This window comes from Vicia villosa, unplaced genomic scaffold (genome assembly GCF_029867415.1).
Source record: "Vicia villosa cultivar HV-30 ecotype Madison, WI unplaced genomic scaffold, Vvil1.0 ctg.002238F_1_1, whole genome shotgun sequence".
Lineage (NCBI taxonomy): Eukaryota > Viridiplantae > Streptophyta > Magnoliopsida > Fabales > Fabaceae > Vicia > Vicia villosa.
In genome coordinates, this window is record NW_026705872.1 from 108,268 (window position 1) to 135,872 (window position 27,605).

General features: G+C 39.7%; 2 protein-coding genes across 2 annotated transcripts; both read right to left on the reverse strand.

The window, feature by feature from the left end:
• Positions 1 to 19,276: 19,276 nt before the first annotated feature.
• Positions 19,277 to 20,872, reverse strand: LOC131638262 (uncharacterized). The gene has a single exon (XM_058908815.1). The coding sequence runs from the start codon at positions 20,870 to 20,872 to the stop codon at positions 19,277 to 19,279; it is 1,596 nt and encodes a 531-aa protein (XP_058764798.1).
• A 2,428-nt stretch (positions 20,873 to 23,300) lies between these two features.
• Positions 23,301 to 24,371, reverse strand: LOC131638263 (uncharacterized). The gene is made up of 2 exons (XM_058908816.1): positions 24,066 to 24,371; positions 23,301 to 23,984 (listed from the first exon to the last, which is right to left on the reverse strand). The coding sequence occupies exons 1-2, from the start codon at positions 24,369 to 24,371 to the stop codon at positions 23,301 to 23,303; spliced, it is 990 nt and encodes a 329-aa protein (XP_058764799.1).
• Between the last annotated feature and the right edge of the window lie 3,234 nt (positions 24,372 to 27,605).

A 27,605-nucleotide genomic window follows, 5' to 3' on the forward strand; every position in this document is an offset into this window, starting at 1 on the left:
ATTTTTTAGCTATGGTTATGATTTAAAACGTGACACATGCATCTAAATTGATATCAATAGGTCAAGTGGTTTTTTTAAGCCACTATAAGACAAAACACATTCCCAGCCAATGGAAATGCAACACGCAACATTCCTCTATTCAAATATTCAAAACAAGTGAAAATAATTGGATAACCACAAAAGGCATGGACCACTGCTGCGGTGCCACGTAAGGAACAGAAGGAAGAAACAAGTTAATACACAGACGCCGGAGCACCACCTCCGGTCGTCTTCTCCGACTGTCTTGTCACCCGCGACCTAAAAAACGCCCAGAAAATGCCCAAACACATATCCTTCAACTCGGTTTTACGCATGGATCACGGATCTACCATTAGTTTTCATCAATTCCCACTCTAAGTAACAAACCGATAGCAAATGCAAAACCCTAGCTTAAACAAAGATTCGCTAAAAACGTCCAACAATGGCACAGAGAGGATCTATATGATAAGCAACGTTCAAGAAGCAACCTAATCAACCTAGCAGTAGTACAATCATATTGAACAAAATCACACTCAATCAACCGAAAATTTCAAGCGAATATTACAAGCTTTAGTCATGCTCCAGATGCACGTACAATCTATACATGATGCTAGCATGCTCAGTAATGATTCGAGCACGTACCTGAAAGAGTTCTCGGATGACTGGCTTCGAAAGACTTCACGTTTTGAATCCGGATCTTGAAGGTAGTGCCTAGATCTAGCTTGCTATGCTTGCGATCACACTCTTTCAGAACAACTTTCAAAATCTTGAACAGAGACAATACATGCTTGCAGCATAACGAAAATAGAGCTAGGTGAAGATATGGTGATGATGATGCTTCGTTATATCGTGATGAACAATGGCAATGGAGGACCCCGGAGCTTTTTGGACAGTTGGATATGGTGAAGGTGGTAGAAGGTGATGAAGAAGATGATGGATGAGTAAGGGTGAACTGTGATGCGGAGGAGATGATAATGTAGAAAAGTGGTTATGGAGGTTAGTGGTGGTGGAAAAATCTGTTATGGAGGTTTGTTATGAAGGTGAGAGAGAAGAGGGAAGAAAGGATGAGAGTGAAACTTAAAAATGAAAGTGAAGCGTGTGTCTTGATTTGTGAAGGGTTTTTGTTTATATATGGGAGGTATTGGAGTATGGTGTTATGGTGTGGTATGTTGCATCAGATCTTTTCCTCATGCTTAGTGAGTAGGGCTAGTGCATTTATGGTAAAACTCTCCATTCCTTTCACGTGTACAGTAGTATGCATGGTTAGATGTGGAACCCTTGTTGTGCATGACATTTGCTGCAAGCAATAAAACTCTTCAATGCCTTATATCAACACAATTCAGGAACCCAACTTTGAATGCCTATATCTCTAGCTATGGATCTTCAAACAATTCAATCTTGGTATCAACTTAAAGAGTTCATGGCATAGAGTAATTTTGGTGTTGGAAAGTTCTTGAATCAATGCTTAGAAATGGAAGAAAAATGGCTTGAAACTCATAGAAACACCCCTGCACGCGCGTGACTTACACTGGCCCATGACCTTGGCCAAAATGTGACTAGACCAGGGCATGACTTTAAGACCTTATATTTCCTTCAATACACACGCAACAGTGATGTTCTTGGACTTATTGGAAAGAGGGCGTGGCAAGGAGGTGTTTTATACCGAGATTGATTTCATTAAAAACTTGTAGGCCTCTAAAATTGGCTTCCAAATCAGCACGCCATGTGTTTGATAGAATGCATGCATGTGCCTTAGGATTCTGACTCAGCCTTATGCCATAAAATGTTTCGCGTGATCACCACTTTGTAGCTTTGTAGTTTGTTCCACACTTATCCAAATGACCTGATTCTTTCTTCGATGGGTAGAGGACATGGAGTAGAAGAGATGCATTCCCAATTTGTACCTGATGGGTCTTTTTATTTCTCTATAGTAAGCTTCAAATTTGGCACGCCACATGTTTGTGAAAATGCTGCGTGTGACTTGTAAATCTTGCCCATCAACATAACTTGAGTGACTTGGGATCTTCAATCTTTTCACCTTTGTATCTTTTCAACCATGATTCACATGCAAAAACTCTTAACTACAAAATTGTAGTATGCCATGAGATGAACAATTTCTATGTTGACCTTGTCTTGAAATTATGCCTAAAACCACGTGTAATATTTGCATGAAGTTGGCTGCTCCTCCATTCTTAAAAAAACTCAAAATTTTCACTAAGTATGGAATTTTCTTATTTTCTTGGAAATTTTGTCAAACTCTCGATTTTAGTTATTTCTCTGACCTTTCTTGACCGATTCTCCACCAACACTCACAATTGAGCAGTTGACTTAGACTTTGACCAAAAAGTCAACTTTTCCTGATTTTTCCGATTCTAGCTGAATTTCCCGATTAATCCACTTCTGATTTAATTCTCAATCAACTTTCAACCCAAGAAACTCCAATGACTGATGTTTCTTCAAGGCAACCATACTTCACACCCAAAAATCATCTCCTGATTAAATTTTGACCAAAAGGTCAACAGGTTTGACTTTGGTCAAAACCCTAGTCTGAAAACCCTAAATTTGAGGATTGCATCTTTTGATCAAAGCTTTGGCTTGGAGACGATGAAACCTTGATTTCAGGAGGACTTCAATGGGAATGATGCCATACAATCAGACTCCAACTCTTCTCTTATTTTTTTTTATCAGGAATTTCTTCTTCAGAAGCTCTTTTCTTATCAATTCTAAATAGTAACCATGATATGGATGAATGGCCTAGATGAGGTATGCACATGAATGTAACGTGAGGGCCAATTAGTGAATAAATAAGTGGGCAAATTTTGGGGTGCAACAGCTGCCCCTATTCAATCTTCTTGGACCTAAATGTACGAACATCTTGGGTTACGGACATTTGAGGTGTGAGTGGATTGAATACCCCGAAAGTACCATCAAAATTTGCATTCTATGGTACAGCAAGAAGTATTGAGTATTATCAAAGTATACCAGCCGAAGGTGGACCTTAAACAGGTTGCTAACCTCAGTTAGACTTCAAACAGAGACACAGCCGAAGGGTGACTCGATAAAGGATGAAACCAATCGAAGGGGAATCCGATCCTATTTGCTAACCTCGGTTAGACTTGAACAAAGAGACGTAGCCGAAGGACGACTCCCAAAGGAAGAAACCAGCCGAAGGGGAATCTTACCAAATTGCTAACCTCAGTTAGACGTCAAAATGAGACACAACCGAAGGGTGACTCGATAAAGGATGAAACAAGCCAAAGGGGAATCCGATCCTATTTGCTAACCTCAGTTAGACTTAACAAAGAGACGTAGCCGAAGGACGACTCCAAAAGGAAGAAACCAGCCGAAGGGGAATCTTACCAAATTGCTAACCTCAGTTAGACTTCAAAGAGAGACACAGCCGAAGGGTGACTCGAGATCTGAAAAGGTATACCAATAATCATTGGACTTTATTGAAGGAGACTAGTAACGACTAGACACTTATTGGGGATGTTTATGAACAATGGATTCGAAAGAGATGCCAATAATTATTGGGGCTTGACTGAAAGAAAGGCTAGTGACAACTAGAACCAATCAGGGGATGCCAGTAAACACTGGGCTTTCAAGAAGACATCGATGCTTGCGAAGCATAAGAATTACATGGATCCTTCAGGACATAAGGCGGTGTGTAATTCTACAAGAGTGACAATAATTCGAATTGCCACACACCAAGTATGGGTTATCCAAACGATTGAACTCAGCAAAAGGGAAATAACCATAGAGACAATGATCTTGACGAAGAAAGACTTTGTATCCAATCCACACTGGAGAGAGAAAGTGAGATTTCTTCTGGGGATATATCAATTTGTTTGCGTAACATATGTGATCTTGGCTTATGCATTGGTGCATGTTTGATTTTTCATGGCGTAATGCTCCATATTTATGGAAATGCTACACATTCTTATAGATGCAATGATTTTTATATGCAAAAGAGGATGAATGAACATCGGAGAGAGCCTTTTGTCCGAAGAACTCTGTGAGGGATTCTTTTCGCTTTCTCGACCTTGCAAGGTCACACCAGATGATTTCTCGACCAATCCCAATATGTAACTTCTGCAGGGGATGACTTGCACCAGAAGGCTCGTGAGGAAAGCGGCATGACGGAATTTCACAGAGTCATTACTGTCATCATGTTTGGAAACTTGAAGATCGCACCTCCCCCTTTGAACTTCCACATCTTTTTCAAGGAATAAGGGAATCTAATCAGCATTGCGTAGCACTTAAACCCCGAATGAGAGCTCCCCAGAGAAATAAACTCTTGTATTTGAAGGAAATGAGACCTTTGGGTTCTTGAAGCGTAGGTACTGGCATCTGACTGTGCTAAATGATTGAAGATTCCTGCAAAACAAATCAAACAAATATGCCCCAGGTATGATGGCTCTACCTCGTCCACCATCCCAAGTACTCAAAATCTTTAAGCAATTCTATCTGTTTTATATCATGTTCTTTTTGTAGGACTTCGATGTTAGAAATGCAATGCTTACAAAAATAATTGGACGTTTTCGTAAACAAAACGGTAAAAATAAAACGATGTTGGAATTTTTTTTTAAATGAAATATCTTTTTATTAATGAAAAAATTGCCTAACATAGGCGAGTACATCAGGAAGTGGACCCTTAAGGAGGTGGCCACCAAAAAGGAAAACAAACAGCATTTACAAACATGGCAACGTAAGAAAAGATTCCATTGGGTTCCAATCTTGCTAGGCCTTGCAGATCTTCAATATTCCTTCTGCTTTGCTTTCCGAAATGGATGAATGAATTGATCTTTTACCCTTCTGAGTCCTTCAATTGTGGTGACTAGCTATGCTCAAGGATCTAATGCATGACGCAGTCATTCGCTTTTTGTCCCTCTTTTGCCTGGACCGCCCTTTCGGGTTTTCAATCCACCAGGACCCCTTTTTTGCCTAAGTCGCCCTTTCGGGTTTTCAACTTAGCGGGTGTACTTTTATTTCTTTTTCATTCTTTTGCCCGATCTTTTCCTTTTCTTTTATTTTATTTTGATCAGGTCTATGCGAAGTATTTTTTAACCGCGTCTGCATTTACGGGAAGTGGAAAGTCTTCGCCATCCATAGTTGAGAGAATCATGGCGCCCCCTAAGAAGACTTTCTTTAAGACATAAGGCCCTTCGTAATTCGGAGTCCACTTGCCACTCGGATCATTGTGAATAGGCAGGATCTTCTTGAGTACAAGGTCACCAACTTGAAAGTGTCGAGGACGAATCTTCTTGTCAAAGGCTTTCTTCATCTTCTTTTGGTAGGCTTGCCCATGGCATATGGCCGCTAATCTCTTTTCATCAATGAGGTTTAGTTGATCAAATCTGGTATGGACCCAATCAGCTTCGCTGAGCTTCACATCTGTCAATACCCTTAATGAAGGAATCTCGACCTCAACCGGAAGAATCTCCTCCATGCCATATACTAATGAGAAGGGAGTTGCCCCTGTGGAAGTACGTACCGAGGTACGATAACCATGTAAAGCAAAGGGCAACATCTCATGCCAATCCTTATAAGTGACCACCATCTTTTGCACAATCTTCTTGATATTCTTATTGGCCGCTTCAACTGCGCCATTCATCTTTGGCCTGTACGGGGAGGAGTTATGATGCGTAATCTTAAAATTCTCGCATAATTCCTTCATCATCTTATTATTGAGGTTGGATCCATTATTAGTGATAATTCTCTCAGGAACCCCATAATGACAAATTATATGGTGCTTGATGAAGCGAGTAACTACTTGCTTGGAGACATTTGCATAAGAAGCAGCTTCGACCCACTTGGTGAAGTAATCAATAGCAACGAGGATGAAACGATGTCCGTTAGAGGCGGTGGGCTTAATTTCCCCAATCATATCGATGCCCCACATAGCAAACGGCCAAGGAGATGTCAACACATTCAGAGGAACCGGAGGTACATGAACCCTATCTGCATACACTTGACATTTGTAACATACCACCACATGGTTGAAACAATCATGCTCCAGGGTCGACCAATAATAACCTGCTCTCAATATTTTTCTAGCCATGGTGTGTCCACTTGCATGTGTACCAAAGGATCCTTCATGCACCTCTTGCATGATCTTTGCTGCTTCGTGTCTATCCACGCATCTGAGCAACACAGAATCAAAATTCCTCTTGTACAACACACCTCCAGCAAGGAAAAACTTGGCAGATAGTCTCTTCAGAGTTTTCCTATCCGTAAGGGAAGCACCCTCAGGATACTCTTGTGACTCCAGAAATTTCTTAATGTCATAAAACCAAGGTTTCTCATCAGGCACGTTATCAATAACGCCACAGAATACAGGCTCATCCAACCTTTTGATCACAATCGAAGGCGCTTCATTGTCCCATTTGACTTTAAACATGGATGCTAAAGTAGCCAAAGCATCAGCCAAATGATTTTCCTCTCGAGGGATGTGATCAAAGGTGATCTCATCAAAGTATTGAGCCAATTTCACCACATGTTCTCTATAGGGAATCAAGTTGGGGTGGCGTGTTTCCCAATCTCCGTTGATCTGACTAATCACCAAAGCAGAATCTCCGTAAACTGCGAGATTTTTAATCCTCAAATCAATGGCGGCCTCAATACCATATATGCAAGCCTCGTATTCAGGCACATTATTAGTACAATCAAAACAAATCCTGGCCGTGAATGGAATATGAAAACCTGTCGGAGAAGTAAGCACAGCCCCAATACCATTACCTAACGCATTGGAGGCACCATCAAACACGAGCGTCCATCGCGGCCCTGGTTCGGGTCCTTCCTCTTGATCTTGACTCCTGGAAGTCTCTGCCACACACATTATATCCTCATCAGGAAACTCAAAGTACATAGACTGGTAATCGTCCACAGGTTGATGCGCAAGATAATCAGCAATCACACTGCTTTTAATGGCCTTCTGGGTAGTGTATTGTATGTCGTATTCTGTCAAGATCATTTGCCAACGGGCAATCCTTCCTGTAAATGCTGGTTTCTCAAATATATATTTGATCGGATCCATCTTTGAAATCAACAAAGTGGTGTGAGTCAACATATACTGTCTCAGTCGGCGAACAGCCCATGCCAAAGCACAACAAGTTTTCTCGAGTAGTGAGTATCTTGATTCACAATCGGTAAACTTTTTGCTAAGGTAATAAATTGCGTGCTCTTTTCGACCGGACTCGTCATGCTGACCCAGCACGCACCCCATTGAATTCTTGAGGACCGTCAGGTACATAATCAACGGTCTACCTTCCACTGGAGGCATGAGGATTGGAGGCTCTTGCAAATACTCTTTGACCTTATCAAATGCCTTTTGACAATTGTCATCCCACTTTATTGCCTGATTCTTTCTCAATAGCTTGAAGATAGGTTCACACGTGGCGGTAAGGTGTGAGATGAACCTTGCAATATAATTCAACCTTCCCAGGAACCCACGAACCTGTTTCTCAGTTCTCGGCTCAGGCATCTCTTGTATAGCTTTTACCTTAGCGGGATCGACCTCAATGCCCTTTTCACTCATGATGAAACCAAGCAATTTTCCTGATCTCACTCCGAAGGTACATTTATTGGGATTCAACCTTAACCCGAACTTTCTTAACCTTTCAAACAATTTCTTCAGGTGGACAAGCTGCTCCTCCTCAGTATGGGACTTTGCAATCATGTCGTCCACATAGACCTCAATCTCCTTATGAATCATGTCGTGAAACAAAGTCACCATAGCTCTTTGATAGGTTGCCCCAGCATTCTTCAACCCAAACGGCATGACCTTGTAACAAAAGGTGCCCCAAGGCGTAATGAATGTTGTCTTTTCCATGTCCTCGGGCGCCATCTTTATTTGATTGTAACCAGAAAAACCATCCATGAAGGAGAAAACCGAGAACTGAGCAGTGTTATCTACCAACACATCGATGTGAGGGAGCGGGAAATCATCCTTCAGGCTCGCTCTATTCAGATCTCGATAGTTGACACACATTCGTACTTTCCCATATTTCTTAGGTACGGGTACAATATTGGCGACCCATGGTGGATAAATTGTTACAGTAAGAAAACCTGCATCAAACTGTTTCTGAACCTCTTCCTGGATTTTCTTGGACATGTCAGGACGTGTTCTCCTGAGTTTCCATTTGACAGGCGGAGAGATTTCTTTAAGAGGTAACCTGTGCACAACAATATCAGTATCTAATCCAGGCATATCTTCGTAAGACCAGGCGAAGATATCAGAATACTCTTTCAACACTCCAATCAACTTTTCTTTCACATCCTCATTCAAAGAAGCCCCTATTTTAACCTCCCTTCTTATCTCTTCAGTGCCAAGATTCACCGTCTCAATAGGCTCTTGATGTGGCTCGATCACTTTCTTTTCTTGTTTCAACAATCTGGTCAACTCATCAGGGAGTTCACAATCTTCTTCATCCCCTTCTTCCGCGGTGTAGATAGGATTGTTGAAGTCATAACGAGGCATAGCAAGATCGTTATCAACAGCATCTGGAGGAGAAGTGGATCTGCATGAATTATGATTTATGCTTTATTTTAGGATGGAGGGATGATGATGAATAATAAACGTTGCCATTTTTTCATCATTTATTTTATTTAAAACAAATGTAGAAGTAAAAAAAATGAAAGACAGGGAACAAAATATTTGAATGCAAAAAGGTCCTTTTATTAATGATTTTAACACTGAAAAACAACAAATGATGCCCTACATGTGTTCACTGTGTCTTGGGCAGAACACAAGAATTATTGCATGATAGACAAAAACAAACAGTATTACTTTTGATCAAGAGCAATTGAGGTGATGTCTTCGGATGACTAGTTGAGAAGCTTCTGCCCTGGGACACACGGCTTGATCCATTCTTCAATGTCATAATCGCTATCCGTATCGTCATCAGCAGCACAAATATGATCCTTGACAATGCCAGCACTAGATAACTTGATTGGAACATAGGTCCCAGGCTTCTTGGGGGCCTCATTAGAAGAACACTGACCCAACTGATATCCAATCCCAGATTTATCCTGCTTGATTGTCGAATCCAAGACTCGACCCCATCCTTCAGGATGACAAGATTCGACTACAGCTTTAGCTTCCTTTAGTGAAGACATGGGAGCCTCCAACTTCTTATTTTCAACATAAGGGATCTTGATAGTCTGGACAGCCTCAAAGGCCTGGCAAGGTGTGTTAGAACAAGATTTGTTCTGATCAATATTCTTAGTTTTGATGATAACAAGGATATGAATTTTGTGTGAGATAATGTGGTACTCTAATACATTGCAATTTCCTTTTTAGGAAATATATAAAGAGTATGCACAAATCAGCGCTCAGAAGCTTTGACTCAGAAGGTTCAGCATGCAACATCAGAACATGGTCTAGCAAGACATCAGAAGATGGTCAAGGCAGAATCAGAACATGGGTCTATGGAAGCATCAGAAGAACTTGAGATCAAAAGCAGAAGCACTGAAGTTCTCATGGTATCACGCTCAGAAGCACTTCAAGGTTAGAAGATAAGAAGATGCTATGCACCAAGCTGTTTGACTCTGATGATATTCAAACATTGTATACACAAACATCAGATCAGAAGAAAGTACAGGTGGCAGGCTACGCTGACTGATAAAAGGAACGTTGGAAGCTATTAAAGGCAACGTCAGTAGACACAGCGTGAACAAGGCTCGAGGTAGTTGACAAAAGCGTGAAACATTAAATGCAATGCTGTACGGAATACGCAAAGCATTAAATGCTCCCAACGATCATCTTCTCAAGTGCCTATAAATATGAAGTTATGATGAGAAGCAAGGTTAACCAATTCTTGACGATTTCTGTGAATATTATCTTACTGAAACGCTGTTCAAATCAAAGCTCAGAAACTTCATCTTCATCAAAGCTCACTACATTGCTGTTGTAATATATTAGTGAGATTAAGCTTAAACGTTAACAGAAATATCACTGTTGTGATTATAGCTTTTCAGAAGCAATTATAATACTCTTAGAATTGATTACATTAATTTGTAAGTAACTAGAGTGATCAAGTGTTGATCAGGATACTCTAGGAAGTCTTAGCTTGTGTCTAAGCAGTTGTAATTAGAGTGATCACGTGGTGGTCAGGATACTCTAAGAAAGTCTTAGCTTGTGTCTAAGCATTTGTTCCTGGAGTGATCAGGTTGTAATCAGGATACTCTAGAAGACTTAGTCGCGGACTAAGTGGAAAACCATTGTAATCTGTTGCGATTAGTGGATTAAATCCTCAGGTGAGGTAAATCACTCCGTGGGGGTGGACTGGAGTAGTTTAGTTAACAACGAACCAGGATAAAAATAACTGTGCAAATTGTTTTTATCGTTCAAGTTTTTAGACTACACTTATTCAAACCCCCCCTTTCTAAGTGTTTTTCTATCCTTCAATTGGCATCAGAGCGCCGGTTCTAAGGTGCAAGCACTTAACTGTGTTTAGAAAAGATTCAGGAAGAGAAAAACGCTTCAGTAAAAGATGCCTGGTGAAATTTCAACAAATACATCTGCATCTACATCTGGCTCTGCTGAGCAATACAACGGTAACAATGGTTATACTAGACCACCAGTATTTGATGGTGAAAACTTTGAATACTGGAAAGATAAACTGGAAAGTTACTTTCTTGGTCTAGATGTTGATCTATGGTATCTTCTGTTGGATGGTTACAAACATCCTGTTAAAACTACTGGTGTAAGGCTCACAAGAAGCGAAATGACTGATGATCAAAAGAAAGAATTCAAAAATCATCACAAATGCAGGACTGTTTTGCTGAATGCTATCTCTCATGCTGAGTATGAGAAGATATCTAACAGGGAAACTGCCCATGATATATATGAGTCATTGAAAATGACCCATGAGGGAAATGCTCAAGTCAAGGAGACTAAAGCTCTTGCTCTAATCCAGAAATATGAAGCCTTCAAGATGGAGGATGATGAAGATATTGAGAAGATGTTCTCAAGATTTCAAACTCTAACTGCTGGATTGAGAGTTCTGGATAAAGGCTACACCAAGGCTGATCATGTAAAGAAGATTATCAGAAGCTTACCCAGAAGATGGGGTCCAATGGTGACTGCATTCAAGATTGCCAAGAATCTGAATGAAGTTTCTTTGGAAGAGCTTATCAGTGCCTTGAGAAGCCATGAAATAGAGCTGGACGCAAACGAGCCTCAGAAGAAAGGTAAGTCTATTGCATTAAAATCTAATGTTAAAAAATGCACTAACGCTTTTCAGGCTAGAGAAGAAGATCCTGAAGAATCAGAATCTGAAGAAGAAGATGAACTGTCCATGATCTCCAGAAGGGTAAACCAACTCTGGAAGAGCAAGCAAAGGAAGTTCAGAGGCTTCAGAAGCTCAAAGAGATTTGAACGAGGAGAATCTTATGGTGACAGAAGATCTGACAAGAAGAAGGCTATCTGCTATGAGTGCAATGAGCCTGGACATTACAAGAACGAGTGTCCAAAACTTCAGAAGGAGAATCCCAAGAAGAAGTTTCATAAGAAGAAAGGTCTTATGGCAACATGGGATGATTCTGAATCAGAATCAGAATCAGACTCTGAAGGAGAGCAGGCCAACTTCGCGCTGATGGCTACAGAAGATGATGGATCAGAATCTACATCAGAATTAGATTCTGAAGAGGTATTTTCTGAACTATCTAGAGAAGAGTTAGTTTCCAGTTTAACAGAACTTCAGGAACTCAAGGCTCATCTTAGTATCAAATACAAAAAGCTGAAAAAGCAGTTTGAATTTGAAACTAAGAATCTGGAATTGGAAAATTCTGAACTGAAGGAAAAAGTTTTAAATCTATCCAAAGATAGTGGATCTCCTTCTGAAACAGAAAAATCCATTCCTAGCATGAATCATATTATAAAAGAATATGACTCGAGCTTCAGAAATTTCTTATCTAGAAGTATTGGCAGATGTCATCTTGCCTCTATGATATATGGTGTTTCTGGAAACAGAAGGTTTGGTTTTGGTTTAAGGGTGATACCTCACATAAATTTGAACCTGTTGATGATCTGAAGATCACATACAAGCCATTGTATGATCATTTCAAATATGGCCATGCACATGATATTAGGCTCACTTCACATGCACAGAGTTTTAACATTGTTCACACCAAGAAGCATGTGACACATCCTAAGAAATATCATGCTGACAAACCCAAAGAATATCATGCTGTTCCTCCTGTTAAATATTTTGCTAAACCCAAGTTCAATCAGAACTTGAGGAGAACTAAGAAGAAAGGACCCAAGAAATTGTGGGTACCTAAGGAGAAGATAATTTCTGTTGCAGATATCCTTGGCGGCAAAGAGGACAAAAAGCAAAATGTCATGGTACCTGGACTCTGGGTGCCTGCGACACATGACGGGAAGAAGGTCTAAATTCCAAGACCTGGTGCTTAAACCAGGTGGAGAAGTCAAGTTTGGAGGAGATCAGAAGGGCAAAATCATTGGCTCTGGAACCATAAGTCTTGGTAACTCTCCTTCCATAACTAATGTACTTCTTGTAGAAGGATTAACGCATAACTTATTGTCCATAAGTCAATTAAGTGACAATGGTTATGATATAATCTTCAATCAAAAGTCTTGCAAGGCTGTAAGTCAGAAGGATGGCTCAATCCTATTTATAGGCAAGAGAAAGAACAACATTTATAAGATTGATCTTTCTGATCTTGAGAAGCAGAAGGTGACTTGTCTTATGTCTGTTTCTGAGGAGCAATGGGTCTGGCACAGAAGATTAGGACATGCTAGTTTGAGAAAGATTTCTCAGATTAACAAACTAAATCTGGTCAGAGGACTCCCAAATCTGAAATACAAATCAGATGCTCTTTGTGAAGCATGTCAGAAGGGCAAGTTCTCCAGACCTGCATTCAAATCTAAGAATGTTGTCTCTTCCTCAAGGCCGTTAGAACTTTTGCACATTGATCTGTTTGGCCCAGTCAAAACAGCATCTGTCAAAGGGAAGAAATATGGATTAGTCATTGTAGATGATTATAGCCGCTGGACATGGGTAAAGTTCTTGAAACACAAGGATGAGTCTCATTCAGTGTTCTTTGAATTCTGCACTCAGATCCAATCTGAGAAAGAGTGTAAAATCATAAAGGTTAGAAGTGATCATGGTGGTGAATTTGAGAACAAATTCTTTGAGGAATTCTTCAAAGAAAATGGTATTGCCCATGATTTCTCTTGTCCTAGAACTCCCCAGCAAAATGGAGTTGTAGAGCGAAAGAATAGGACTCTACAAGAAATGGCCAGAACCATGATCAATGAAACCAATATGGCTAAGCATTTCTGGGCATAAGCAATAAATACTGCATGTTATATTCAGAATAGAATCTCTATAAGACCTATTCTAAAAAAGACTCTTTATGAATTGTGGAAGAACAGAAAGCCCAACATTTCATATTTCCATCCTTTTGGATGTGTGTGTTTTATTCTGAATACTAAAGATCATCTTGGTAAGTTTGATTCTAAAGCACAAAAGTGTTCCCTTCTTGGATATTCTGAATGCTCTAAAGGCTACAGAGTATACAATACTGAAACATTGATTGTAGAAGAATCAATCAATATCAGGTTTGATGATAAGCTTGGTCTTGAAAAACCAAAGCAGTTTGAGAATTTTGCAGATTTTGATATTGATATATCAGAAGCAGTAGAACCAAGAAGCAAAGCTGCAGAAGCTGGCAGTCTCAGAAGCAGTGATCAGAATCAGAAGGCGTAAAGTCTATTCAAAAAATTTACAGCTGTCATCTATTATCTAATGGTGAACACGTGTATGTACGGTTAGTACAAAGCGTGCAGTTGAAAAGACGCCGACCTAGGTAACTGTGTTAAATGATTTCATTTACCACGTTCTCTCACCTAACGTCACTTATCATTTAATGTAAATTGATTTCTCGTGATTCTGTAACTGTTCATTTTCTAATCTTATTGCATTTTTTTTAATCCGTATCTATTCATTCTTTTCAAATCATCTCATATATCTTTTTCGCTCCTTGTCTCTCTTTCTTCTTGCATACTCTCTTTTGAAAACTTCTTAGTCGCTTCTAAAACCCTAACCGAAAACCCAGAATTTGTTCTTCCTAGTTGTTCATTCTGTTTCAATGGCTGCTTCTTCATCTCAAAATGTTGATTCATCTACTCCTCTCCATATTCAAGATGAAGAAAATCAGGAACTCACTCCAGTCGTTGCGTGCTCCATTCCTAAGGATAAATTAGAAGTTCTATGTGAACTCATGGTTGATTTTGATAACATTGAAGAACACGAATTTCATCTCAAAGAAGATATAATTTTTCAAGGATGGACTTTGTTGTTCGCTGAGTTCTGTGGACCAGTCTACCCAGATCTTGTCAAGGAATTCTGGGTACATGCAGTTGTCGCCCCTAAATCAATCTTGTCCTTCGTCCATGGAAAGTTTGTGGTAGTGATTGAGAACATCCTAAGGATGATGTTTGATCTGAGAAACGCTTAGGGAGCTTTTGAAATCGATCAAAGGGTAAATTGGAAAGATGTTTTATCCACTCTCTACCCAGACATAAATGAAACAAAGAATGTCAAGGACATGAGAGATCTCTACAAAATCTGGACCAAGATTCTTCTTGGGTGTTTCTATCACAGGAAAGGGACACATGCTTCTGACTTCCTCAACAATGAGCAAAAATACATTCTGTATTGCATTGCCACTAAGAAGAAGGTTGATGCTATCTACATTATCTTCAACCATATGTGGAAGGCTGTGAAGGAGTCCAGAAATGCCTTCAGAGAAAAAAGTTGTACCATCATTCCGTTTGGTAGAATTATCTCAAATCTTCTGGTTCATTCCAAGATTGTTGAGGACCTGGAATCTGAAGGTATTATCAAAGACCTTGCTGTCACCTCTGGGGCCTGCCTGAATGCTTTCACGTTAAAGAAGATGAAAGTGATTAAGGCTATCATTAAGACTCCCCAACCTCTTGCTGGAACAAGAATCAGAAGAAAACTCGTTCTAGCTGAATTTGGAACCTTCTTAAATAGTGAGGTACCAGAAGTCAGAACTAGGTATCTGAAGTCACAAAAAGAGGATAACAGTCTTAAAGATCAAGAGAAAGGTGCTCCAATTAAAGTAAATCGCAAGAAGGAAGAAAAGACCAAAAGAAAGTTTGATCATCCTTCTGTTAATCGAGTGAAGGTTGTTCAGAAAGTTGCTGCTACCACTGAGAAAGAAGTGGTCCCAGAAGAAGTCATTGCAAAGGTTGTTAAGGCTGTTTCTGTTGATTTTGAGAAGAAAAAGAAGGAAGCTGAGAAAAAGAAGAAGAAGTCAAATAACAATGTTGAGATTGTTGAAGTTGTTGAGAAGAAGAAAACCAGAAAAAGGTAGATGATTCTTCAAGAATCTGATGAAGAAAATGTTGTTCAAGAGGCTGTGAATCAACAGGAAGTTCTGGCGAGCGTCAGAAGGAAAGAGATCTCTAGCGGCAAAACAAAGATTGTTGAAGAGCCGAAGAGTAAGAAGCAGAAGAAGACTAAGGCTGTGGTCAAAGCTCTTCAGAAAGCATCCAAAGGTATATGTAGTTCTGAACCTGATTCTACTCCTGCTGGTATTTTAGAAGTTGCACCAATAGCGGTTGCCCCTATCCCTGAACCAGAAAAAGCCACATCAGAATCACCTATAACTGTCTATGTTCTTACACCTCCATCTTCTCCTGTAACCATTCCTTCTTCTCCACCCACCATCAATCCTGTTCTGGATATACCACCCCTTCAAACTCTCTTTCCACCTCACACAAATATCTCCATCTCTCAACCACCTCCCCATGCCAACTTTGAACCCATTCCTTCTACCTCTCAAAACAACCATAGTGGTTCTGATCTTCCAACCTCTGCATCACATGAACAACTACTCCGTGATTGCAACTACACTCCCAAGCCTCGTCCTGAAGCTGAAGTGGTAGTGTTAGATTCTGATACTGAAGCAGAATCTTCTTATAGATTGGATAGAGAACCTCAACCTTATTTCATCCTCAACCCCGCCTTTTCAAAAACCAAAATAAAATCCCGCCTTGTCTACCCTATTGGTGTAATTTTTGAAAAAGTAAAGAGGAATCTCAGAAGTATCTTTGACACCCTCTGAATTGTTGAAAGTTCTGGCCTGAATGACGTCGCTAGGAGGAAGTTCTGGAGGATCCTACGCAGAGAATCAGATGCTCTATTTATAGAACTTCAGGAAGCCTGTGTAGAAGCTGCTCCACGGCCTCGTGGAATTCTGAGAAGCTATGAAGACTTCTGGTTTGCTCGTCTGAGAGGAAGATATACCTTGGAAGAAAAGCCCTTTGTGGATGAATTGGAAGTAGCAAGATTGGCTGCTGCATTGGAAGCTAATCCTTGCAGGGAAATTGTGGTCTGGAGACCTCAATATCCAGTTCTTCTCGGGGATTTCAAGACCCTCTTTGACTTTCTGAGGGAAAACCCTTCTAAGGAAGACCCAAGCTTGGTCATTCCAGAAGTTGTTGACCCACCAGAAGTTGAAGGTCCTTCTGCCCCTAGGAATCTAGCTGCCATTCTTCAGGCACTTGAGAATGGAGATTCTGAGATTCCGGCTGCAGAATATGAAGATGCTTCTATGCAAGAAGCAGATGTAGAAGATCATGTTGCTGAATCAGTTCCTGTTGAGGAAATCCCTGCAAATGATCTATCAATGGAAGCTACTGATCACAATGCCATCCCGTTGGATAGAAGCTGTGAAGCTTCTTCTGATGAACCTTCCCGTCTTGCAAGGACTCTGGAAGTTCTTCAGAAGAACCAGGATGAGCAAAGCTCAGTCAATGCTGAGTTTAGAGCTTTCATAGAGAAGCAGAATGAGCATAACAATGGGGTTCAAGAGATGCTGGCCAAGATCTTGTCAAGACTAGGGTCATCTTAGATTGAGTCTTAGTTGTTTTGTTTTTGCTTTTGCTGCATCTTGTTTTGTGCATCTGGTCTTCCTTCTCTTCGTGTACTTCTGTACCTGTCTGTTTGAACTTCAATGAAAATCATCCTTTTCTTCCGTGTGTTTCTTTTTGTTTTTATCTGAATCTTTTATGTTTTTGATGATATGACAAAAAGGGGGAGAAATATGTGATAAATGATTTGATTTAATCAGTTTCTTTACTAACAGAACTTGCAAAGTTCTATGCTTTAAGTTGTGTTGTTGCAGGAATTGAAGATCAACATGAGAAGCAACAAGATGAATCAAGTTCTTGGATTCTTGAAGCAAGCTGAGTGCTATGAAGCTTCAGAATCAGAATCAGAAGCAAGAAGGAAGAATGTTCAGATATTCTGATGATAGAATATGATCTGAAACATTATGTCTATTTGTTCTGACACATTCTATATGGCTCTGATACATATTATGTGTTCTGAAACATGTTCTATGTTTTGACTCATTCATGCTGACTTTTGTCGTTTAGTTTTGTTCTGTAACATTTCAGGATGTAGAGATGCTCTGATGATGCTCTGGTATATTCAACAATGTTCTGATACAATCTAGCATGAAGTGATGTAAGAAGAAATTCAAGCTCTGAAGCTGTCCGATGGAAGCAGAAATCAGAAGCTGTGAATGTTATGAAGATCAAAGAAATTCAAGTTCTGAAGCTGTCCGATGGAAGCAAAAATCAGAAGCTGTGAATGTTCTAAAGATCAAAGAAATTCAAGTTCAGAAGCTGTCCGATGGAAGCAGGAATCAGAAGCTGTGAATGTTCTGAGGATCTAAAGAAATTCAAAGTTCTGAAGCTGTCCTATGGAAGCAAGAATCAGAAGTCATGAATGTTCTGAAGATCGAGCACTGTGAACATCTCTACTGAAATACTCAGGGAAGTCTTTTATTTATAAAATTCTTCTAGTATTTATTTCAGGGGGAGATTATTCATCTCAGGGGGAGATTGTTAATCTCAGGGGGAGACATATTCACATGCTTATGCTATAGCTGTGTGAATTGTCTTTAGCTGTCCGTTCTTTCTGATCGCAAATTCATATCATTTATATATGTTTTTGTCATCATCAAAAAGGGGGAGATTGTTAGAACAAGATTTGTTCTGATCAATATTCTTAGTTTTGATGATAACAAGGATATGAATTTTGTGTGAGATAATGTGGTACTCTATTACATTGCAATTTCCTTTTCAGGAAATATATAAAGAGTATGCACAAATCAGCGCTCAGAAGCTTTGACTCAGAAGGTTCAACATGCAACATCAGAACATGGTCAGGCAAGACATCAGAAGATGGTCAAGGAAGAATCAGAACATGGGTCTATGGAAGCATCAGAAGAACTTGAGATCAGAAGCAGAAGCACTGAAGTTCTCATGGTATCACGCTCAGAAGCACTTCAAGGTCAGAAGACAAGAAGATGCTATGCACCAAGCTATTTGACTCTGATGATATTCAAACATTGTATACACAAACATCAGATCAGAAGAAAGTACAGGTGGCAGGCTACGGTGACTGACAAAAGGAACGTTGGAAGCTATTAAAGGCAACGTCAGTAGACACAGCGTGAACAAGGCTCGAGGTAGTTGACAAAAGCGTGAAACATTAAATGCAATGCTGTACGGAATACGCAAAGCATTAAATGCTCCCAACGGTCATCTTCTCAACTGCCTATAAATATGAAGTTCTGATGAGAAGCAAGGTTAACCAATTCTTGACGATTTCTGTGAATATTAACTTGCTGAATTGCTGTTCAAATCAAAGCTCAGAAACTTCATCTTCATCTAAGCTCACTACATTGCTGTTGTAATATATTAGTGAGATTAAGCTTAAACGTTAAGAGAAATATCACTGTTGTGATTATAGCTTTTCAGAAGCAATTGTAATACTCTTAGAATTGATTACATTAATTTGTAAGTAACTAGAGTGATCAAGTGTTGATCAGGATACTCTAGGAAGTCTTAGCTTGTGTCTAAGCAGTTGTAATTAGAGTGATCACGTGGTAGTCAGGATACTCTAAGAAAGTCTTAGCTTGTGTCTAAGCATTTGTTCCTAGAGTGATCAGGTTGTGATCAGGATACTCTAGAAGACCTAGTTGCGGACTAAGTGGAAAACCATTGTAATCTGTTGCGATTAGTGGATTAAATCCTCAGGTGAGGTAAATCACTCCGTGGGGGTGGACTGGAGTAGTTTGGTTAACAACGAACCAGGATAAAAATAATTGTGCAATTTATTTTTATCGTCCAAGTTTTTAGACTACACTTATTCAAACTCCCCCTTTCTAAGTGTTTTTCTATCCTTCAAGGTGTCTCATAGACCTCCCCTTCCACATCAATATACCTGAAGGACGCAAGATGGCTTACCACGTGTTCTTCCTCCCCACATATTGTGACTATCTTTCCTTGAGTCGCGAATTTGAGTTTTTGATGCAATGTGGAAGTCACGGCCCCAGCGGCATGGATCCATGGACGTCCCAAGAGACAACTGTAAGACGGGTGGATATCCATCACAAAGAAAGTAACAGTGAAAAGCTGAGGGCCTATCATTATCGGCAAGTCAACCACCCCAAACACTGATCTCTTTGATCCCTCAAAGGCTCTCACCGTCAATTCACTCGGCCTTATCTCAACACCAGAATAATCTAGCCTCATCAAAGACGACTTCGGTAATACATTCAAAGAAGATACATTATCCACGAGAACACGTGATAACATAGTCCCTTTACATTCCACTGATATGTGCAAAGCTCTATTATGGTTTCTACCATCGGAAGGCAAGTCTGCATTAGTGAATCCCAATCCATTACCAGCGTTGATGTTTGACACCACTCCTTCAAGTTGATTCACTGAGATTTCCGGAGGGACAAAGGCAATACTTAGAAGTCTCAATAAAGCATTTCGATGTGTCTCCGAACACAGAAGCAACTGCAAAATCGAAATCTTTGATTGAGTTTGACTCAACTGGTCAACCACTTTATACTCACTTTTCTTGATGATTTTTAGGAACTCTTCCATTTCCTTGGCCACAGTATCTTCAGAATTAGAGCTTTGCCCCTGATCCACTGCATCTTCTATCACTCTTTTTCCTTTAGCTTGGGCTAGAGCTTCTACATTATCATCGCGAGTATTCTGAGGAGGATTGAAAATACGACCACTCCTTATCATTCTCCCAATGCCAACAACATTACCCACACCTTCTCTCTCAACCGGCGCTTTAACCTCATACTTGGCCCCTTGGTAGAAAACTTCTCCCCCATAATTCCATGGGATTGCTTTTTCACTGTTATATGGGACGGGACCAGGAAGTGTAATAACCAAAGGGGGTGCTCTGGCAGGAATTGGAATCTTGGCAGGAGTATACGGGATGGATGCCACATTAACTTTGTTTTCAGCCTTTTCAGGACGTCGCACACCCTCAAACTGTAGGTACCCACTATCCATCAATTGTTGAATCCCACCTTTCGCCTTATCACAAACTGAGGAAGTGACCATGCAATCAGTACAGAATTCTCCACAACCAGCGTATAGACTCATCCTCAACAATTCCTTCTTCAATAATGGCAACAATGAGCCCAATTCGATCACATCCTTGACCAGGTGAGCATCTTCAACGACCTCAATAGCATTTGCCGCATGAGCTCCATGGGGAGGCATAGTATTCTGAACAACATTAGGTCCTTGAGTAGGAGTAAACTCGATGGCTTTAGAGTCGAGAAGATCCTGGACTTTATGCTTCAATGCTTTACAGTTTTCAATATTATGTCCAGGTGACCAAGAGTGGAACTCAAATCTTGCATTGGCATCCCAACTAGCAGGCAACTTAGCAGGAGTGGCCAAAGTCCTCAATTGGACCAAATTCAAATCGAGGAGATATGGCAATACTTGTGCATATGTCATCGGGATCGGATCAAAAACCCTTTCTGGCAATTTCGGCCGTTGCTGGTACTGACGCAGCGGATACCCTTGTTGTTGATGTTGGAAGGGAGCATTTGGTATAGTCACAGTGGCTACTTATTGATAAGCCTGATTTCTGCCTCCACCATAGTAAGCAGCACTAGTCTCACCTTCTCTCTTCTTGGCAAACCCATTGTATGGCTTCTTTCCACCAGCCCCAGAGGAGGAACTTGCAGCACCTGGATTCTGTATTCTACCAGCCTTAATTCCACTTTTAATTTGTTCACCAATCATAACCAAGTCGGCGAAACTTGAGGATGCAGAGCAGGCGGAGTAGTATTGGCCCTCTAGAGTATTGGTGAACATGTCCATCATCTCTCTTTCCAGCATAGGTGCATGGACTCTAGCCGCCAACTCGCGCCATTTCTGCGCATATTCTTTGAAGGACTCATTAGCTTTCTGGGCTAGATTCTGTAACTGAGTGCGATTTGGTGCCATGTCAACATTATACTGATACTGCTTTATGAAGGCATCAACTAGGTCCCTCCAACTTCAGATATTAGCTCTCTCCAATCTCATGTACCATTCCAAGGATGCCCCAGTCAGGCTATCTTGGAAGAAATGCATCAATAATCCTTCATCCTCAGAGTACACATGCATTTTGCGAAAGTAAGCTCGGACATGTGTCTTAGGACAAGTATTCCCCTTGTATTTCTCAAAGTCGGGTACCTTGAATTTTGGTGGCACACGGACGCCAAGAACTAAACCCAAGTCATTAATATCCAAACCCAGTCCTTGGCCTTCCATCGCCTCATCCTTTCCTCCAGACCTCTAAACATCCTTCCAGCATCATGTGGAAATCCCCATTCACTTTCAGGAAACAAATCCTCGTGTCGGTCCTCTTCCAACACGGTGGTAGCAGCAGCCCTTCTGATTTGTTGTGTAGTTTTTCCTTCAGGAATAGGCTGGGGAGGCCCACGAGGATTACCTTGATTGGCAGCAGGAGGACTTACACCAGGTCCTCCGTTCACAAGTTCGCCATTGACACGGATATCAGCAGAATTTCTTTGTGGGGGGTCCGCAACAACCTGAGCAATTGTGTCCATCTGGATTCTGAGCTTTTCTTGTCGATCAGCCATGCCTTGCATGACTTCCATGAACTGAGCCATCTGAGCAGTAACCTGAGTTCTCATCTGGATAAGATCATCCCTTAACTGATCCATTTGCAGTGAATGATTAGCCCTCATATAGTAGCGATGTGTAGGTGGAGGTGCAATTGCTGAAAGAGAAAACCTGGTCAGTCAAATAAGAACACCATCTGATGTACCTGTTTGTGCATGATGTGTATGAAGTGCATGTATGCATATGATGTGAGGTGCCATTTTCAGAGTATCCAAATTTTTTAATATTAATCAAGAATGTTTAACAATGTGACAAGGGATGAGCATTAAGAGGAAACAAAGGAACTAGTTCTTTTTTATTCATAACAGAAATTTAAACTTGGGCAAGGCCATACATCAACAAGATAGTTCAACAAGGGAAATAAAAGACCCCATCCAACAAGTCTGGTGGTGGTCGAGACATACAGACTCAAACATCAATCCATCCGAATATAAAACAAAGGCCCTCCTTGTCTGAAGTGCTCATCACTCCACTTCTTAGTTTCGTCAAACAAATTCTTGGTCACTTCTCGATCCCTTCCTTTAAGAAGACTTTGAATCACCTCATCTTTGCGAAACAAATGCCCATCTAGCTTCTTGCAGCACTCCCTAAGTTCGTCACATCCTTTGCATTCTGGGAGATAAGTCTTCTCGGGTGCATTCTCCATATCTGTCATTTGATCTCTGAGCTTGACATTCTCTTCTGTTAGTCGAGCGGAGCGGAGATGACTACCTTTAAGTTGCGTCTCAATCGCTATCCTTTGGGTAGTTTCCTCTTCAAGCTTCTTCTCGACTACAATCCTCTGGGTGGTTTCCTCTTCAAGCTTCCTTTTCAAACTCTTCACCTCGGCCCTAGCCTCTTTCCCTATTCTGAGCTTGTGAACCCTTAACTCTTCTCTGTATTCTCGCTTGAGTTTTTCTTCCTCTTCTTTTACAGCTTCTGCTATAACACTTTGATGGTCCTCGACACGAATAGTGGTAGCTCTTTCACCCTTTTCAACTCTAGCCCTTTTCTGAACTCTAGAAGATCCTCCTTTCATCATTTTAACCTCATGTGCTAATTCAGCCCTCTTCTGGTCCATAAGATGATGTTTTAGTTGTGCGTCTGACCTCTTTTCATGCAATTGGGTGCTTTCCATATCCACTTGGATGCAATTCTCAACAGGCATAGTGGCAGTTAGAACCTCAGGTGGTTGCTCGTACAATGGGTTAACCTTCGGGAAAGGCAAAAGGCGATCCTTAACTCTATCTTTGACCCAATCTGTATAAGCTCATTTGGCAACGACATTCTTCCCACCTAGGGAAGTCTGATCATCTGTATGGATGCTATTCCAGGCACTTCTTACTTTTTCCAAACCCTCTGGATCAGTTCCCTTCTCAAAGCAAACGGATTCGAATATCTCTTTGTCCAAAGGCTTGTCTTTAAGCACAAATCCCAACTGGCGTAACGCGAGCCTCGGGTTATAATTGATAACACCTTTCGTTCCTATGAGGGGAACGTTGTCAAAACTGCCACAACTAGTTATAACTTCCTCTATGCTCATTCCGATGCGACACCAGACGGTGTCATTTGCAGTGAGCCCCATGATCCTTTGGGGCCACTTCTGTGAATCTCTTGTGGTGACAAACGCTCCGCTTTTAGGCAAATGTGAAGAAAACCATTCGTACAGTATTGGTAAACAACCCCCAACTGATCCTTTTTTCCCATACCTAGAATGGATGGCATAATAAGTGTCGCCCAACATAGTGGGTACAGGATTTTGATCCATAAAGAGACAAATGGCAGTGAGGTCAACAAAATTTGGAATATTCGGGAACATCACTAATCCATAGATCATGACGGCCAGGAGAGCATTGAATTCTTTCCACTTTTCCTCATCAGCAAGGGCTTCAGCTTTCTTCATCAGGAATTTCACATAGAATCCATGGGTCCCACCATTAGGCTTCCAGTTATCCTTAACGTCCTTCATGCTCAAATAAAGAGCATCAGCAATGCGATCCATTTTGGGCTTCTCAGGTGCACACACAAAAGGAACCTTATGTTGAACTTTGATTTGAAGAATATGTGCATACTCTTCGAGGGTAGGGGCTAATTGGTAATCTTGAAAGGTAAAGCAGCGCTGCTCAGAATCATAAAACTGAAGAAGAGTGTAGAGACCCCACTCATCAATACGAGTAGTTAACATAAGCAGAAGGTGGCCATAAGTCTTTCTGAATTCATCCAAATTTTGCCCAGTAACTCGGGTGCTCAATCGAACCAAAGGTGTTATGTCCTCACGGTAGAAACTGCAAGAGAAGGTATGCTTCGTAGCCTTTTTGTTGACGGTCACACTGTTAGCCATTCTTGATGAGAAGTGTTGACTTTGGATACCTTGAAAAATGACATGCATATGAATATTAATCTCTTTTTTTCTTCTTTTTTTTTTTTTCCTTTTTTTTTGAAATTAAACATGCTATGATGAGTATGATGCAATGAAGGCCCCTCCCCATATAGGAGAAGTGTGTGTTGCTTCTGGACAAGATCGGACGTTGCAGGATCAAAGGTCCGACATGGGTACCACAAAACCATAAGAACAAAAGTCACCATCAGAACAAAATAGTCACCAACGGTACCTGTCATGTATATCCCTCCCCACTCACAGGTGAATCTAGGCCAGGGTAGGTCAAAAAAGCCAACAAAGGATTGAAAGTAGGCGCAATCATACGATATTGCCTTGTTCAACCAAGCTCTGCCCGTGGATACATGATCAGAGCAATCAGACATACGTCTTCTGTCCGTCATGGCCACTCTATTCCTAGTTCCTAAGGTATCGCTCATGGCCTGGGTATTGGGCCTTTTACCTCATAGAACATCCCACCCAACCTGCAAACAGAGAAAATATGTGGCCCCCACGGGGACCCATAATATAGTCCAGATGCATGCGGAAAGTAAACATGATATGCAAGCAAGAAAATAAACATGATGCACAAGCATATATATACAGGATGCAAACATATAAACAAACAAAGAAACAGCCAATAAAACAAAACAAACAAAGGCTAGGATCGACTCGCTAAGAATGGACCAGCACAGGTCTAGCAACATCCCCAACAGAGTCGCCAGCTGTCGCTACCGCGAAAAATGGAATCAGAGTCGCCACTAATATATTCATCCCATCACGGGAAAGGAATATCAGAAACCTAACTCAGAATAAGAACAAGGTCTTTCGACCAGAGAATAGGGCACGGGAGTCGGTTACGCAAGGGGAAGTTGCTAGCACCCCTCATGCCCATCGTACTCGATGGTATCCACCTATGTTTGTTTCTGTCTAAAGGGTGTCTAATGTCTAAAACCTAAATGCGAATGAATGCAAAAGAAATACGGGGAAAAGAAGGAATTATTTACAAGTGTGCTCGCTTAGGCCCCGCGACCCAATGCCTACGTATCCCTTACCAGGAATCAGAGCGACCGTAGTTCGGCTCCATAGTTTCCATTTGTTTTGTGTTTTTTAGTTGAACAGCGGTTAAGGTCACAATCCACGATGCTCGACCTTTGGAGACTTATACGCCTACTTTTGGAAAGGACTTAACTTGTTCTTAGGGAATGAATCCCACTCATTTCTATCCCATTAATTAATGTTCGAGAAACAGATTAGGGAATGAATCCCACTCATTTCTCTCCCATTAAGTAGTGACCGAGAAATAGATTAGGGAATAAATCCCACTCATTTCTATGCCACTAAGTGATTGAGAAACAGATTAGGGAATGAATCCCACTCATTTCTCTATCACTTTCTTAATGTGATTCGCATCTTTATTTGTTAATGTTTTAAAGTTGAAAAGAAAAAGGAATGAATAAGGGGGACTAACCTATTTTCTAGCCTAATAGTCATTCTAATTCCTATTTAAAATCTAAACTAAAATCTAAAGGGAATTAACTAAGAAGAAAATTGTTTAAGTTGACTAAAGTCAACTTTAACAACTAGGGGTATTTTAGACATTCTCAAAACATGAAAAGTATTGACAAAAATAAGAGAAATAAAACTCTAAACTATTAAAGAAAACTAGTCAGAGACCCGTGCTGTCGCCCGGGTGCATTATTTTTGGTGTAATATTTTTTGAACGATATGAAAAATGTGTGGTAAATAATCTCAAAAATATGTAGTAATTCAGAATCTTCAAATAATAATCATGAAGTAATAAAAATAATAATAAAATATTTGTTAATGTGATAACACATGAATGAATGAGTCTTAATGTCATAACATTTAGATACTATCAAATACAATTAAACAATTTTAGATATAAATGCAAAATTTGAAATTATTTACTTTTTTAAAAATGAACATAATCATACACAAAGAAGAAAAAATATAATTGTGAGATCGAGAAAAAATTAATATTTAAAAATAAAGATTTTGTCTCTTAAATTAAAATAACGATTGATTAAACTAAAATAAATATTGTCCTGTTGTGACCCGTAAGATAAATATATTTTTAATGCTATTAAAATTAAGAAATACGTTATACTATCATGCAATTGATATGGTATAAAATTATTTAAATATAAATAAATTTAAAATGAATTACTTAATTATTAAATAATTATACAAAAAAAATTGATTCATGAGACGGAAAGAGAATAAAAATAATTTTAACATTTGAAAAAATAAATAAAATATGCATTTTGTTGATAGTGACCCGTAAAATACAACCTAATAACATGTAAATTTATTTAATATTGTATACAATATATTTAAAAACATGTAAATTAAAAATAAATAATTGAATTATAAATGAATAATAATCATAAAAATTTAACTATATTAAATAATCATATAAAAAAGATATTAATACAATCCAATTAAATTTTATAAAATTTAAAGCATTTGAAATACACAACATGTTTGTTGAATTATTTATAAAAGTGTAAATAACATTGTCTATGTTAATAATAAGTGATATATAACTTAGTGCTAATCAAACTAAAAACCAAAAGGATGCTAGTTGGCATGTAGTGAATAGGTTAGTTTTCTGAAAATGTGACAGAAAAATATAGGAATTGATAAAGTATGCAAGTAACCTTTATAGAAGAGAAACATGTACTTAGTGGCTAGCTATGATAGATTTTCTAATCTAATAGGAAATGTAATGAAAATTTAAAGCATATTACGAAAAAAATTAATGTCAATATTTCAACTTAAAAACAAATTTTCAACTTAATTTTTTTTTCCTGATATCAATCCTATCCTACCTATTCCTATTCATTTCAACTAAAAAAAATTGTCAATATTTAAATTAACAATTAACATACACTCTTTTAATGTTTTTCTCGATATCAATCCTACCCAATCCAATGACACACATAGAATAATAATCAAGGTTGAAGCAGTGTTTTCTGTATTTTTATACTGACAGGATTGGAAAATATATTTAGCTGTCTTAGGAAATTGATAGGACTGCACACGAATATCAAAGAAAAGCAGTATGGTTGAAGCAAGAAAAAAAAATAAAAGAGAGCTGTAGAATCTATATAATAAAGTGGCTGAAACTGCCGAGCTAGTATGTGATCTGCTTGGCTATAGCTGCTGCAGAAG